General features: G+C 40.9%; 1 protein-coding gene across 7 annotated transcripts in view; it reads right to left on the bottom strand.

The window, feature by feature from the left end:
- Positions 1 to 15,108, bottom strand: part of MLLT10 (MLLT10 histone lysine methyltransferase DOT1L cofactor) — a 249,253-nt gene that overhangs the window by 154,896 nt on the left and 79,249 nt on the right. For all 7 annotated transcript variants that reach the window (XM_082648933.1, XM_082648929.1, XM_082648927.1 and 4 more), the window contains exon 5: positions 3,766 to 3,875. In XM_082648933.1, coding sequence (XP_082505059.1) covers positions 3,766 to 3,875 — 110 coding nt within the window. The remainder of the gene's footprint in view (positions 1 to 3,765; positions 3,876 to 15,108) is intronic.

Raw genomic sequence — 15,108 nt, 5'->3', positions numbered from 1 at the left:
AGGGAAATTACTAGGAAATTCCTAGGAGTTTATGGTTCGATAAATAAATAGATACAAAGACAGACAGATACAGAAATACATATAGATATGTTTGTGTTTAATATATAAATCCATATACTAAATCAGAAGTATCTATGTGACCTCACCAACTTCAAAATATAAAGAAGATATAGATGTGAATGTGCGTTTATCTCTGCATCTATACACACTGAGAGGGTCTGGAAGTAGCAACATCCTAATAGCAATGAGCACACCTAGTGTCCACTTTGGTTTCTAAATACCATTCTCACCTAAAACAAATCAAGGCTCCCTGGAGAAATGTTATTCTAGGGCTAAGACAAGGAATGGTTCAAGATGTGCCTAGAACATACTGTCATGTCAGAAGTAAAGAAGTGCTCAAACAATGACAGAACCATGTCAAAAGACACAGGAACCCACATGAAGAGGTACCACTGGCCAAACCTGAGACAATATGAACATCACAATAAGTGACAGTAATGGGGAATGACCCATTAAAATAAAATATTAACATGTAAGTCAATATTAGTCCATTCTAATATAAATAATTGCAGAGTGGAGAAAGCTTTTCCTTAAAATGGAATGCCACCTGATGAATGTAAAAGATGGAATTAGGAAACCACCACTTGCCATCAATCTAATAGACTAATTAAGCAAAGAAACAACAATGAATGCTAAAATTAGTGAGTAAAAGGCACAAGAACAAGATATTTACATAAAAAGTACTTCCCGGGGCTTCCCTGGTGGCGCAGTGGTTGAGAGTCCGCCTGCCGATGCAGGGGACACAGGTTCGTGCCCCGGTCCAGGAAGATCCCACAGGCCGCGGAGGGCTGGGCCCGTGAGCCATGGCCGCTGAGCCTGCACGTCCGGAGCCTGTGCTCCGCAACGGGAGAGGCCGCAACATGAGAGGCCTGCGTACCGCAAAAAAAAAGAAAGTACTTCCCCACAAAATGCTTACTGATTATAAAGGGAATAAAGATTAACCTCCCAGTGGAGAAATCTTGTAGACACTGCCTTAACCAAGTGATCAAGGTAAAATCACCAGTAATGGGAAAAGCTGAAATCATGTACCACCTGACAGGATGCAATGAGAAGAACATAGCATCGTGTCTGTGATATTCCTGCCAAAAACACATAATCTGAATTTAATCATGTGGAAACATTATAAAAATCCATTCTACAAATAACTGGCCTATACCATTCAGAAGTATCAAAGTTATGAGAGTCAGAGAAAGACTGAGTTACTATTCAGGAGACCTAAGAGACAAAAAGCAATCTGTGATCTTTTTGCTATGAAAGGGAAAAAAGAAAACATGAATGAAAATTAGGCAAATAATGATGGGGTCTCTGGATTAGACAGTAATAATGCATAAATGTTAATTTCCTGATTTTGGCTGTATTCTGGTCATGCAGAAGAAAGTCCTTCTTTATAGGAAATACAAACTAAAGCATTCAGAGGTGTCGGTGTTATATGATAAATTACTCTCAGATGGTTTAGGAGAGGAAGAAGTCTTTGTACTATTAATGCAACCTTAATTTAAGTTTGAAATTATTTCAAAATTGAAAGGAAAAAAACAAGTATTTTTAGAAATGAATTTTGAAAGTACTAAAAAAATAGACATTAGTATAGAGAAAGATTTTCTTTGCATGGCAACAAAGGCAGAAACAATAAAGAGTAGTTGTGTAAATTACATAAAAATTTTAAACTTCAAACTAGAAGAAATTAACCTGCTAGAATACCGACAACAATAAAAACCATCAAGACTTAATGAAAAATAAACAGAAAATGTTAAGTTATGGGCAAAAGCATCCACAGCAAGTATATAAGAATAAAAAATAACATCTCCAATATAAAAAACATTTTGTAAGAAAAAATTAAAACATTACAATATTAAACTGAACGAAGAGCTATTCAAGATCAATTAACAAACATGAATAACCTTTTTAAAAAACTTTAAAATATCTAACCTTACCAATATTCAAAGAAAATCATTCAAACACTAATATTTTTCACTAAAAAGAATAGCAAAGCCTGTTTTAATGGTAATATACAGTGCACTTAACAGGATATAAGATTATGTGCACTCTCACATATAACTAGTGTGATTAATAAATGAGAAACTACATTCTAGAACAACTTCACACAATATATTTACTGAAGCCTCCAAAATGTTCATACTCGTTTACACAGAGATTTGGCTGGTATGTACATGCCAAACACCAGGTGAGGCTCTTCAACAAGAAGGTGTTCCTAAGGCGTTCCTAATAAATTATATTTTATCAAAACTAATAATACTTTGTATTAGATGCTAAATATCCACTAGAAATAATGGCAAAATATAATTTATTAACAAAAAATGATGTTCAGGGTTATTAAGTTTCAAAAACAGAACAGTATGAGCACTATGATCCAAACTTTTTACAGTTATATAGTATATGTAAAAATGCACACAAAAAAGATTTTAGATGATTTCTGTCTCGCGTTTTCCTATTTTTTTATCCATATTTTCCTTTTTTTTTTTAATAAATACTAACGATCTACATTACAAAATGTTTAGTATTTTGAAACCTTAGAACTGGCTGCAGTGACACTTTCTTCACCAATGGAATAAATCAACAGGTACCTTTAGTTAAAAATGGTAACACTATATTTAAAGACACAGTGGTTAATAGAAAAAAATCATCCAATAATATGCAAGAGAATGAAACAATAATATAAATGTACTAAATTAATAAAAAGATACAGGAAAAAAGTGAACATTAACTAAGGTTTTTAAAAAAGGCAACAATAGGGCTTCCCTGGTGGCGCAGTGGTTGAGAGTCCGCCTGCCGATGCAGGGCATGCAGGAGGATCCCACGTGCCGCGGAGCGGCTGGGCCCGTGAACCATGGCCGCTGAGCCTGCGCATCCGGAGCCTGTGCTCCGCAACGGGAGAGGCCACAGCAGTGAGAGGCCCACGTACCTCCAAAAAAAAAAAAAAAAAGGCAACAATAAAAATCCTATCTCGGGGGAACGAAATAATGTGGAGAGGAGAGATGAGCAAATAATATTCTGTGATAAGACAGGATGTGTAGCATCATAACAAATATTATACCAAATAATGATTAGTTCAAATTTAACAGATCCTCAATGTCTGAAAGAACATAAAAGTTAGTAATTCTTAAAGAACAAATCTAAGGACTTCCCTGGTGGTCCAATGGGTAAGACTCTGCGCTCCCAATGCAGGGGGCTTGGGTTCGATCCCTGGTCGGGGAACCAGGCATATATGCATGCTGCGACTAAGAGTTCACATGCCACAACAAAGAAGTCTGCATGCCGCAACTAAGAAGTCCACATGCCGCAACTATAAGATTCCACATACTGTAACTAAAGATCCTGCATGCTGCAACGAAGATCCCAAGTGCCACAACTAAGACCTGGTGCAGCCAAAATAATAAATAAATATTTTTTTAAAAAAAAGAACAAATCTATACAGATTAAAATGTTAGAAGCTTAAATACTTAGGTTAATGTAAAAGGTAATATAGTTTTGTGTGTGTTTGTTTTGTACTCCTGTGACCTTAATAACATATTTTAATACTTGTAGTTTACCACAGTAATTACACTTTTTCCAAATCAATGGAGGCATTTAATTTAAATTTTTTAATGAAGGGCTGTAATAAAACAAAATTTAAAAATTCCTTTATACTTCCCAGTTTTAAAACAAAAAAATTATATTCAAACATCAATAAAATAATATCTACTATACCTTATTATAACGATCATGTGGCACAGACTGTAAAACAATTGGTTCCATTGTTGAAACATTGGCAAACTGTACCTCTGGAATATACAGGGCACAAACCACATGAGCCCAACCTAAAAATAAACAAAAATAATGTCATTTTTCAATAAAGCTTTTTCAAAGATAAATTAAATTATTAACTTTATGAACAGGTCCCTTAAATGTCCATTTTAGGAAATGCACAACAAAAACATTAACAAATTATCACTACTGACTGATCATCAAACCACTACTGATAAGACTCTTAGTCATTTCTCCAGTTAATACACACAGTAACACAAATAAACAGAAACTTTGGGGGTTTTTTTGGCTGTGCCACAAGGCTCGCTGGATGGATCTCAGTTCCCCGACCAGGGACCGAACCCGGGCCACAGCAGTGAAAGCCCAGAATCCTAACCACTGGACCACCAGGGAACTCCCCAAGGGAAAAATTTTTTTTTCTTTTTTGGCTGTGTTGAGCCATCGTTTCTGTGTGAGGGCTTTCTCTTGTTGCAGCGAGAGGGGGCCACTCTTCATCACGGTGAGCGGGTACTCACTGTCGCGGCCTCTCTTGTTGCGGAGCACAAGCTCCAGATGTGCAGGCTCAGTAGTTGTAAGCTCACGGGCCTAGCTGCTCCGCGGCATGTGGGATCCTCCCAGACCAGGGCTCGAACCCATGTCCCCTGCAATGGCAGGCAGAACCTCAATCACTGTGCCACCAGGGAAGCCCCCCAAGGGAAATTTTTAATTCAGATGCTGGCACTGACACTTTTCATAAGAGTAAACTGAATAATTCAGATCAATAATTCCTCTGAGAACCACTATAAAAGTATGAAGTTTTGGGACTTCCCTGGTGGTGCAGTGGTTAACAATCCGCCTGCCAATGCAGGGGACATGGGTTCGAGCCCTGGTCAGGGAGGATCCCATATGCTGCGGAGCAACTAAGCCCATGTGTCACAACTACTGAGCCTGTGCTCTAGAGCCCACAAGCCACAACTACTGAGCCCGTGTGCCACAACTACTGAGCCCGTGTGCCACAACTACTGAAGCCCGGTGCGTAGACCCCTGCTCCGCAACAAGAGAAGCCACTGCAATGAGAAGCTCACACACAGCAACAAAGAGTAGCCCCTGTTGGCTGCAACTAGAGAAAGCCGGCGCACAGCAACAAAGATCCAACTCATCCAAAAATTAATTAATTGATTAATTAATTTTAAAAGTATGAAGTTTTATAGCTGAAAACCTATAATAAAAATTTTAATACTTTAAATCTTAAATGTATTAAATTTTTAACTGTTATACAAATGTTGACATTTTAAACACTAATACTAACGATCATTGTTCTACTATTTTAAGATTTCACTTAAAATATATTAACAATTTATCAATTTAAATATTAATATTAAATGCTGTTTCTTTTAATTTTCAAAATGTGACTAAAGGTATCAAAGAGCTGATGTCATAGTAAGGAATTACTGGGCCAAAACTTGAAAAGGATGGAAGTCAAGGGAGTTTAGTACAACTTTTGACCATTTTGTCACCCAGGGGACATTTGCCTATTTCAAAGAAAGCAGCTGAGAGAGTGAAAGGTACTTCTGACAAACTCAGAAGGCTGAAAGTACAGGGATCTACATCCATAGACAACTAAGGGAAAAGAAGAACACTAGTAAATCCCTTCCCTCTTTCAGCGGCAACACTGAGGGGCTGCAAGCCAGGAATGACAATAAACTAAAAGTACATAGGCCCACCCAGAGACTGCAGCTGGGCTTTGATCATCTCAAACTCTGAAATTTGACTCACATAACCCTAAATTACAAGTGCCCCCAGACACCAGACAGAAGCTAATATACATCCTCTTTAGAGAAAAACAATGTCACTTTGGCTACAAATAATTTCTAATACTAGTTCATTACCATTTTCGGCACAATGAAAAATACTAAACACATGAGAGTCAAGACAACATGAATGAAAACCAGTAGAAACATGAAGATCAAAACATATTTGTATTTTGGAGTTTCAGATACAGACATTTATAAAAAGTATGTTTATTATGTTCAAATACACACAACACAAAATTTAAAATTTCTTCAAAGAACTGAAAACTCTAAATCAAAAAATTACAGGAGTAAAAACAAAAATTATAAAATCAATAAATGGGATTAACAATGGCTGAAAACAGCCATTAGCTGAAAACAGAATTAGAACAACAACAAAATAGGTCAGAAGAAAATATTCAGAACATTAGCACAGAAGTATGAAGAATAGGGCTTCCCTGGTGGCACAGTGGTTGAGAGTCCGCCTGCCGATGCAGGGGACGCGGGTTCGTGCCCCGGTCTGGGAAGATCCCATATGCCACGGAGCGGCTGGACCCGTGAGCCATGGCCGCTGAGCCTGCGCTCCACAACGGGAGAGGCCACAACAGTGAGAGGCCCGCGTACCACAAAAAAAAAAAAAGAAAAATACAAAAAGACAGGAAACGAAAACAACATGATGGGCAGGCCTAACACACATGTAATTAGAGTCCCAGAGAAATATGAGAGGGAAAAAAAAGCAATATTTAAAATGATAATAACTGGGACGTCCCTGGTGGTCCAGTGGTAAAGAATCCGCCTTACAGTGCAGGGGACGCGGGTTCAATCCCTGGTCAAGGAGCTAAGATCCCACATGCCGTGGGGCAACTAAGCCCACGTGCCACAACTACTGAGTTCATGCGCCTCAACTAGAAAGCCCGTGTGCTGCAAACTACAGAGCCCACACGCTCTGGAGCCCGTGCATCACAACTACAGAGCTCACACGCCCTGGAGCCTGTGTGCCACAACTAGAGAGAAGCCCGCACGCCACAACAAAGAGTCCAAGCAACGCCACGAAAGATCCCGCATGCTTCAACAAAGATCCTGCATGCCTCAATGAAGATCCCGCATGCCACAACTAAGACCCAATGCAGCCAAAAATAAACACATAAATAGATATAGATAGATAAATAAATAATAAATCTTTTAAAAAATGATAATAACTGAAAACTTTCTAAAACAGAAGAAAGATGGCAAGTCATAGACTGAAGAACCACAATAAATCCCAGGGTAAATAAATATAAATCCACACATAGGCACATTAATAAAACTACAGAAAACCAAAAAGAGAAATAAAAATCTTAATATAACCCAAAGGGAAGTTATCACTAAAAGAACTGGATAAATAACAAAGCCAAAAAATATCTCTAAACAAATTTCCATTAAAGGGAATACCAAACAATTTTCCTCGGGCAGAAAACAATGACCCAAGAAGTAAGCTCCAAGATGAAGGGGAAAATGAAGCATGATAAACATGCAGGTAGTTTTGATAGATTATTGGCTGATAAAACAATCATAATACCTCCTTTCACTTAAAATACATATGACTGCTTACATCAAAAGTTAAAATGCTGTCTTGTAAAGTTTTCAATGTGTGTAAAACTATAACAAAGATTGGGGAAGGAGCAGGTAAAAGAGATCTATACAGTTTCAAGGTTTCTACATTTTGTGTGAAGTGGTACACATAGTAGACTGAACTTATTTGTATGAAATTTGTAATCCCTGGAGCAACCACTACACAGATATTAATACTTGTATATATAGAAAGCGATATGGCCCAAAAGGTAATTTAATTTACAATTACATTTAAATGCAATATTAAATAACCGCATTATTAAACTGATTAAAATGCAATGTTAAAAATATTCATTATAATCACAAATAAGGAAGAAAAGAGGGAACAGAAGAATAATAAAATAAGAGAAAAAAATCAAGGCTAAGGAGAAATAGTAGGAGATTGGTCAAGATGGAATAACAAGGACCAAATTTATCCTCCTGCATGAAACAATGCATACCCCACACACTCAAAAAAAAAAGGGACAAAATAATTTAGACAGTGGTTCTCAAGATACCTGTGTATCAGCTACAGAAAGACAACAATCTCAAAGAGGTAATAGACAAATGAGGTGAGCCCTCTGTTTGCCCCCTCTTAATGTCTTGAGAGTTCTTCCAGGCCAAGACTCAGGGAGAGAAACTGAGGCCAAGCCCAGGACACTCTCAAAGTATAGGAGATGGGTGAGACCAAGAAAGCTAAAATTGGCAAAGCCAAGTACCAGAAATGAAAGCCCTTCAGAGAGAGAACACTCAAAGACAGAGAAAGAGAAACAGCATTACATGAGTATTAAACAGAGAACATGTGAGTAGAGAAATTACCTGAGGCTGGAAAAAGAACCAGCCAAAAAGATTAGAGCGAACAGTATCCAGCTGGCACAAAGGTCTAGGAACAGTGCCTGTTCCCTGAGCCAGACTGGAAAAACTCCCAACTCACAGGGCTTTCACTGGGTAAAAGACTCATAAAGGTCTTGCCTCAGTAGTGGGAATAAGTACCCCTAGACTGAGCACTGCTCTGGACCCACTGAATAAATCATAAGAGCAGGACCTGAAAAGATCAAACTGTTTCCAAGGAACATAACTGTATTTCAGAACAAAACTCAAGGAGACTTACAGGGATGCAAAAATGTCCAGATTTATGTTAGCAAAAATGGGGGAGAAGGCAGCTCCAAGGGCACATTCCACCACAGAAACATCAAGAAGTCAAGCAGAAACTATCAGAACCAATTTTGTCAGGACTCTGGGAAAGAAAGTGAAAGGTTTGCAGCAACCAAGCAAACGCTCAGTCAGAAAAAAGCAACTTAAAAATGGCAGGAAAGGGCTTCCCCGGTGGTGCAGTGGTTGAGAGTCCGCCTGCCGATGCAGGGGACACGAGTTTGTGCCTCGGTCTGGGAAGATCCCACATGCTGTGGAGCGGCTGGGCCCGTGAGCCATGGCCGCTGAGGCTGCGCGTCCGGAGCCTGTGCTCCACAACGGGAGAGGTCACAACAGTGAGAGGCCCGCGTACAGCAAAAAAAAAAAAAAAATGGCAGGAAAGTGGGGAGTTCCCTTGAGGTCCAGCGGTTAGGACTCAAGTGCTCTCACTGCCATGGGCCCAAGTTCAGTCCTTGGTCAGGGAACTAAGATCCCGCAATCCACGCAGCGCACCACCCCCCCCAAAAAAAAGGCAGGAAAGCTTTGGGAATTTTTACTTTCCCTTGACCCATGGATTCAGCAGAGGTCTTGAAGATAGCATCTTGTATTCCCAGTGAAGAACCCCAGCTTCTGGTTTCAGAAGGAGCAGAGCAGACTTTATTTGCAAATAATTGTGTTTCTCTAAAGTGTCTGTTGGCTACTGAAGAACTGACACAACATGCTTATTCTTTTGACAAGCTCAGAACTCACTCAGGGCAGAAAAGTGGTGGGTATCCTCAAACCACTGTAAGGCAGACAAAATACCCACAGGTCCCTGGGGCGAAAGATCATGGTTCAAGCAAATAACCTAGTGCCAAGAGCCTAAGAGGAAAAGCTGGGGACAAAGTTTCTCTTGGAAATTGGGGCACTGGGAAGTGTCTGTTCATTCTAGGGAATTTAGACAGCACCACATGCCCAGGGCAGGATGCATATTCCTAAAAGACCTGATGAGACACTAACCTTTCATCTCTGGTCTATCTCCTGGTACAGGGCAAGTAGGGAGTGAAGGCTAAGTAAGGGAGAGTGGTAAGAAGACTGGCTAGCCACTGAAGGAACAGTCCTAGCACAGAGCCAATCTGCAAAGACTGGAAGAGGTGTTGCTTTTTTCCTTTTTTTTTTTTTTTTTCTTTTTGATTCTCCCTCTCTCTCACTATTTTGGCACCTGGTATTCAAGCAAAACTCTGTCAAAAAACTAGTTGAACACAAACTACAGAAACAGACTTTAGAGAACAAAGTGACAAAGAATGCACACTTTTTTAAAAATTACATAGAAGACCACTAAAAAGGCAAATAACTGCAGCATACAGCAAGCAACATAATTAAACCGTGAGTAAAGAACCCACTTTCCAGAGTTACCATATCATAATATTCAGTACATCCAGTTTTCAAGAGAGTTACAAAGCATGCAAAGAAAAAGAAAGTACAGCCCATTCACAGGAGAACTGAAGAGAATCTGTCTCTGTAGAAGCACAGACATTTAGTGCAGACTTTAAATCAACTGTCTTAGATCTGCTCAAAGATAAAGGAGAGCAAGGTCAAGGAGCTAAAGGACACCAGGACAATGATGTCTCAACAGAGAATCAACAGTCATTTCAAAAAGGAACCAAACAGAGACACTGACATTGAAAATTGTAATAACCAGAATGAAAACTACACTAGAGGGTCTCAACAACAGATGTGAGTAGGTAAAGAAAAAAACTCAGTAAACTTAAAGGTAGACCAATTGAAATTATCCAGTTTCAGGATCATTTAAAAAAGGGGAGCAGAGGAGTTCCTACGAAACCTGTAGGACACAATCATGCCTACTAACATACAAACAATGGGAATCCCAGAAGAAAAGGAAAAAGAGGAACAGAGAAAATATTTTAAGAAATATTGGCCAAAAACTTCCGAATTAGATAATTACGTGAATCTACACATTCAAGAGGCTCAAGAAACCACGAGAAGAATAAACACAAAGAGATCTGCACTGAGATAAAATAATAATCACTGCTAAAAGCCAAGAAAAAAGAGAATCTTTAAAAGATTAACAGAAAAGCAACTTGTCACATACAAAGAATCCTCAGTAAGATTAAACAACAAATTTCTCACCGAATTCAACAGGGGCCATTAGGGTGTGTACAATGACATTTTTAAATTTCTGAAAGAAAAAAACCTGTCACCCAAGAATTCTAAATCAAGCAAAGCTATCCTTCAAATATGGAAAAAGACAGACATTCCCAACGAAACAGAAGGTGAGGGAATCTGTTGCTAAGAGACCTGCCCTACAAGAAATTGGAAAGGGGGTCCTTCTGGCTAAACGAAAGAACACTAGACAGTAACTAAAAGCCGTACCAAAAAAAAATTTTTAACGCCAGTAAAAGTTAAATATAGGTAAAAATTAAAGCCAGCATTATGATAGTTTTGATTTGTAACTCTTCTTTATATTTCCTGCATGGTTTAAAAGACAAATGCATGAAAAAAATAACTATATGTCTATGTTAATGGGCACACGATATGTATAAAGACACAAATTTTGAAAAAACAATAGAAAGGTGGGGGAATGTGAGCAGAATTTTTTGTATGCTACTGAAGCTAAGTTGGTATCAATTCAAAGTGGGACTTCCCTGGTGGCGCAGTGGTTAAGAATCCGGCTGCCAATGCAGGGGGCACGGGTTCAAACCCTGGTCCGGGAAGATCCTGCGTGTCACGGAGCAACTAAGCCCGTACGCCACAACTACTGAGCCTGTGCTCTAGAGCCCACAACCCACAACTAGTGAGCCCACACACCACAACTATTGAAGCCTGCATGCCCTAGAGCCCATGCATCACAACTACTGAAGTCCATGCGCTCTAAGGCCTGCATGCCACAACTACTGAAGCCCACATGCTGCAACTACTGAAGCCTATACGCCTAGAGCCCGTGCTCCGCAACGAGAAGCCACCACAATGAGAAGCCCGTGCAATGCAACGAAGAGTAGCCCCCACTCACCACAACTAGAGAAAGCCCACGCACAGCAACGAAGACCCAACGCAGCCAAAAATAATTTTTTTAAAAAAATTCAAAGTTATTACAAATTTAGGATGTTAATTGTAATCCTCATAGAAACCAGCAAGAAAATGAAGTTGGCCCTTGTAAAACACAGGTTTGAACTGTGCAGGTCCACTTACATGCAATTTGTCCATAGTAAATACTACAGTACTACACAATCCAGAGTTTGTTGAATCTGTGGACGTGGAACCTTGGATATGGAGGAATCACATATATATAGAGGGCCAACTATACATTATACTTGGATTTTTGACTACACAGTGGGTCAGTGCCCCTATCTCCCATGTTGTTCAAAGGTCAACTGTGCCTTAAAAATATACACAAAAGAAAAGGAAGGCGGGGGACTTCCCTGGTGGTTCAGTGGTAAAGAATCCACCTTGCAATGCAGGGGACATGGGTTCAATCCCTGGTCAGGGAACTAAGATCCCACATAATGTGGGGCAACTAAGCCCACACGCCACAGCTACTGAGCTTGCACGTCTCAACTTACAGCCCACGTGCCACAAACTACAGAGCCTATGTGCTCTGGAACCTGCACAACACAACGACAGAGCCCACACGCCCTGGAGCCTGCGAGCCCCAACTAGAGAAGAGAAAACCCGCACACCACAACTAGAGAGAAGCCCGCGCACCACAACAAAGAGCCCTCACGCCGCAACGAAAGATCCCATGTGCCTCAACAAAGATCCCACATGCTACAACTAAGACCCAACGCAGCCTAAAATAAATCTTAAAATAAAAAAAAAAAAAAAAAGGAAGGCAGGACTTCCCTGGTGGTCCAGTGGTTAAGACTCCACACTTCCACTTCAGGGGGCACGGGTTCAATCCCTGGTCAGGGAACTAAGATCCCGCATGCTGGGGGAGGAAACGAAAAAAAGAAAGAAAGAAAGAAATGAAAATAAAAGAAAAAAAAAAAGAAAGGCAATCAAAAGGGCACAAATCCAAAAAAATTAATTTAAGAAAAAAGGCAGTATTGGAGAAATAGAAGAACAAAGGGGGGCATAAAACGTACAGGAAAAATAGTAAAATGGCATAAATTATCAGTACCTACTTTAAATGGAAACGGGTTAAACTATCCCGTCAAAAACAAGAGAGAGAGATTGGCTAAGTGAATTAAGAATACGCTCCAGGGCTTCCCTGGTGGCGCAGTGGTTGAGAGTCCGCCTGCCGATGCAGGGGACATGGGTTCGTGCCCCAGTCTGGGAGGATCCCACATGCCGTGGAGCGGCTGGGCCCATGAGCCATGGCTGCTGAGCCTGCGTGTCCAGAGCCTGTGCTCCACAACGGGAGAAGCCACAACGGGAGAGGCCACAACGGTGAGAGGCCCGCGCACCACAAAAAAAAAACAAAAAAAAAACACAATGCTCCAACTATACAGGCATACCTCATTTTACTGCTCTTCACAGATGTTGCATTTTTTATAAATTGAAGGTCTGTGGCAATTCTGCATCAAGCAAGTCTACTGGCACCATTTTTCCAACATTTGCTTGCTTCATGCCTCTTTGTCACATTTTGTAATTTTCGCAATATCTCAGCTTTTTCGTTATTATATTTGTCATAGTATCCACGATCAGTGATGTTTGACGTTACTATTTAATTGTTTTGGGGTGCCACACCCATTCACAACAGCAAATTTAATTCAACAAATGTTGTATGTTCTGACTGTTCCATTGACCAGCTGTTCCCCTATCTCTCTCCCTCTCCTCAGACCTCCCTATTCCAAGACACAACAATACTGAAATTGTGTTCAATTCAAGTAGTGTTTAAGCGAAAGGAAGAATTGCGCATCTCTCACTTTAAATCAAAAGCTAAAAATGATTAAGCTCAGTGAGGAAGACATGTCAAAAGCCAAGGGAGGCTGAAAGCTAGGCCTCTTGTACCAAAGAGCCAGCTATGTTGTGAATGCAAAGGAAAAATTCCTAAAGAAAATTAAAAGTGACACTATTGTGAACACACAAATGATAAGAAAACAAAACACCCTTATTGTTGATATGGAAAAAGTTTCAGGAGTCTGGATAGAAGATCAAGCCAGCCACAACAAAGCCAAATGCAGAGCAAGGCCTTAATTCTCTTCAATTCTAAGAAGACTGAGAGAGATGAGGAAGCTGCAGAAGAAATGTATAAAGCTAGCAGAGTTTGTTTCATGAGGTTTAAGGAATGAAGCTGCCTCCGTAACATCAAAGTGCAAGGTGAAGCAGCAAGTGCTGATACAGAAGCTACAGCAAGTTATCCAGAAGAGCTAGCGAAGATAATTAATGAAGGTTGCTACACTAAACAACAGATTTTCAATGTAGATGAAACAGCCTTCAATTGGAAGATGACATCTAGGAGTTTCATAGCTAGAGAAGCCAATGTCTGGCTTCAATGTTTCAAGGGCCCTGACAACACCCCCAACTATCTTACTAGGCACTACTGCAGCTGGTGACTTAAAGTTGAAGCCAATGCTCATTTAGTACTTCAAAACTCCTAGAATCGTTAAGAATTATGCTAAATCTACTCTGTCTATGCTCTAAAAATGGAACAACAAATCCTGGACGACTGTACATCTGTTTACAACATGGGTTACTGAATATTTTAAGCCCACAGTTGAGATCTACTGCTCAGAAAAAAGATTCCTTCCAATATAATACTGCTCAATGACAATGTACCTCATCACCCAAGAACGCTAATGGAGATGTACAATGAGTTTTATGTTGCTTTCAGGCCTGTTAACACATTTTCCATTCTGCAGCCTATGGATCAAACAATAATTTCAAAGTTTTAAAAATTAAGAAGTAAATTTTGTAAGGTTAGAGAGAGGAGTCAAGATGACAGTGTGGGAAGATGCAGAGCGCGCATCTCCCCACAACTGGGGCACTTGCCAGACACCAGTGGGGGACCCTGATGCCCAAGGAGACGGGAAGAACCCCCAAGAAAACCGGTAGGATGTGGGGGCACTGAGGGGGGAGGAGAAGTGGAGGCCGGACAGGACCGGCACCCCTGAGGGGTGGCTGAGGGGGGGGAAGGGTATCCACGCCTGGAGGGACCCTCAGGGGCTCGGATCAGGGGGCAACAGGCCCAGCATTTCCCCTGCCCAATTAGCCGGGGATGTTTGCCCATCTCGGGCTAGGCCGGGTCCTATGCTCTCAAAGGTCCCCGCTGGGCTGGGTTGGCCCTGGGGGCATAGGAGGAAGGCTGGGGAGATGTGGAGAGGCAGGCGCAAGGGGCCCTCCATGACTGTAGGAGCAGGAGAGGAAGGCGTCTACCCCATCCACTCAAGCCAGAAAGCCTTCTGGGCTCCCAGGTGGGGTCCCCCAGCCTCTGAGACCAGAGGCAGGAGGCATGCCTGGGCCCCTTCTGTTCTGTTGAGCCTAAGCCGCCCCCCCACACACACACACACCCCGGGCCTTTTCCACCCCTGTGGGTACTAAGCATACACCCCGCCCACCACCCAAACCTCACCCCTGCTTCGGCCCCGCCCTCCAAAGCCAAGGCCTTTTCCACCTTTCTTACTTTTTTTTTTCCCCCTCCTCTTTTTTACTATCGTGGTTCTCTTTTACCTTTTGGTTGTTCTTTCACCTATATCTTTATTTTTGTATTTTTTTAACATAGGTGTTAGTTCCCTAGTCTAATTTTATTTTTCACTTTGTTATTGTTATCCTTACTTTTTCCCCCCAACCCGGCCAGCACGACTTGCGGGATCTGATTTCACAGCAGAAACTCTATAAGCCAGAAGGGAGTGGCATG

This window comes from Grampus griseus, assembly GCF_964374135.1.
Source record: "Grampus griseus genome assembly, chromosome: 2".
Taxonomy (NCBI): domain Eukaryota; kingdom Metazoa; phylum Chordata; class Mammalia; order Artiodactyla; family Delphinidae; genus Grampus; species Grampus griseus.
This window is presented reverse-complemented; position numbering and strand designations above follow the sequence as displayed.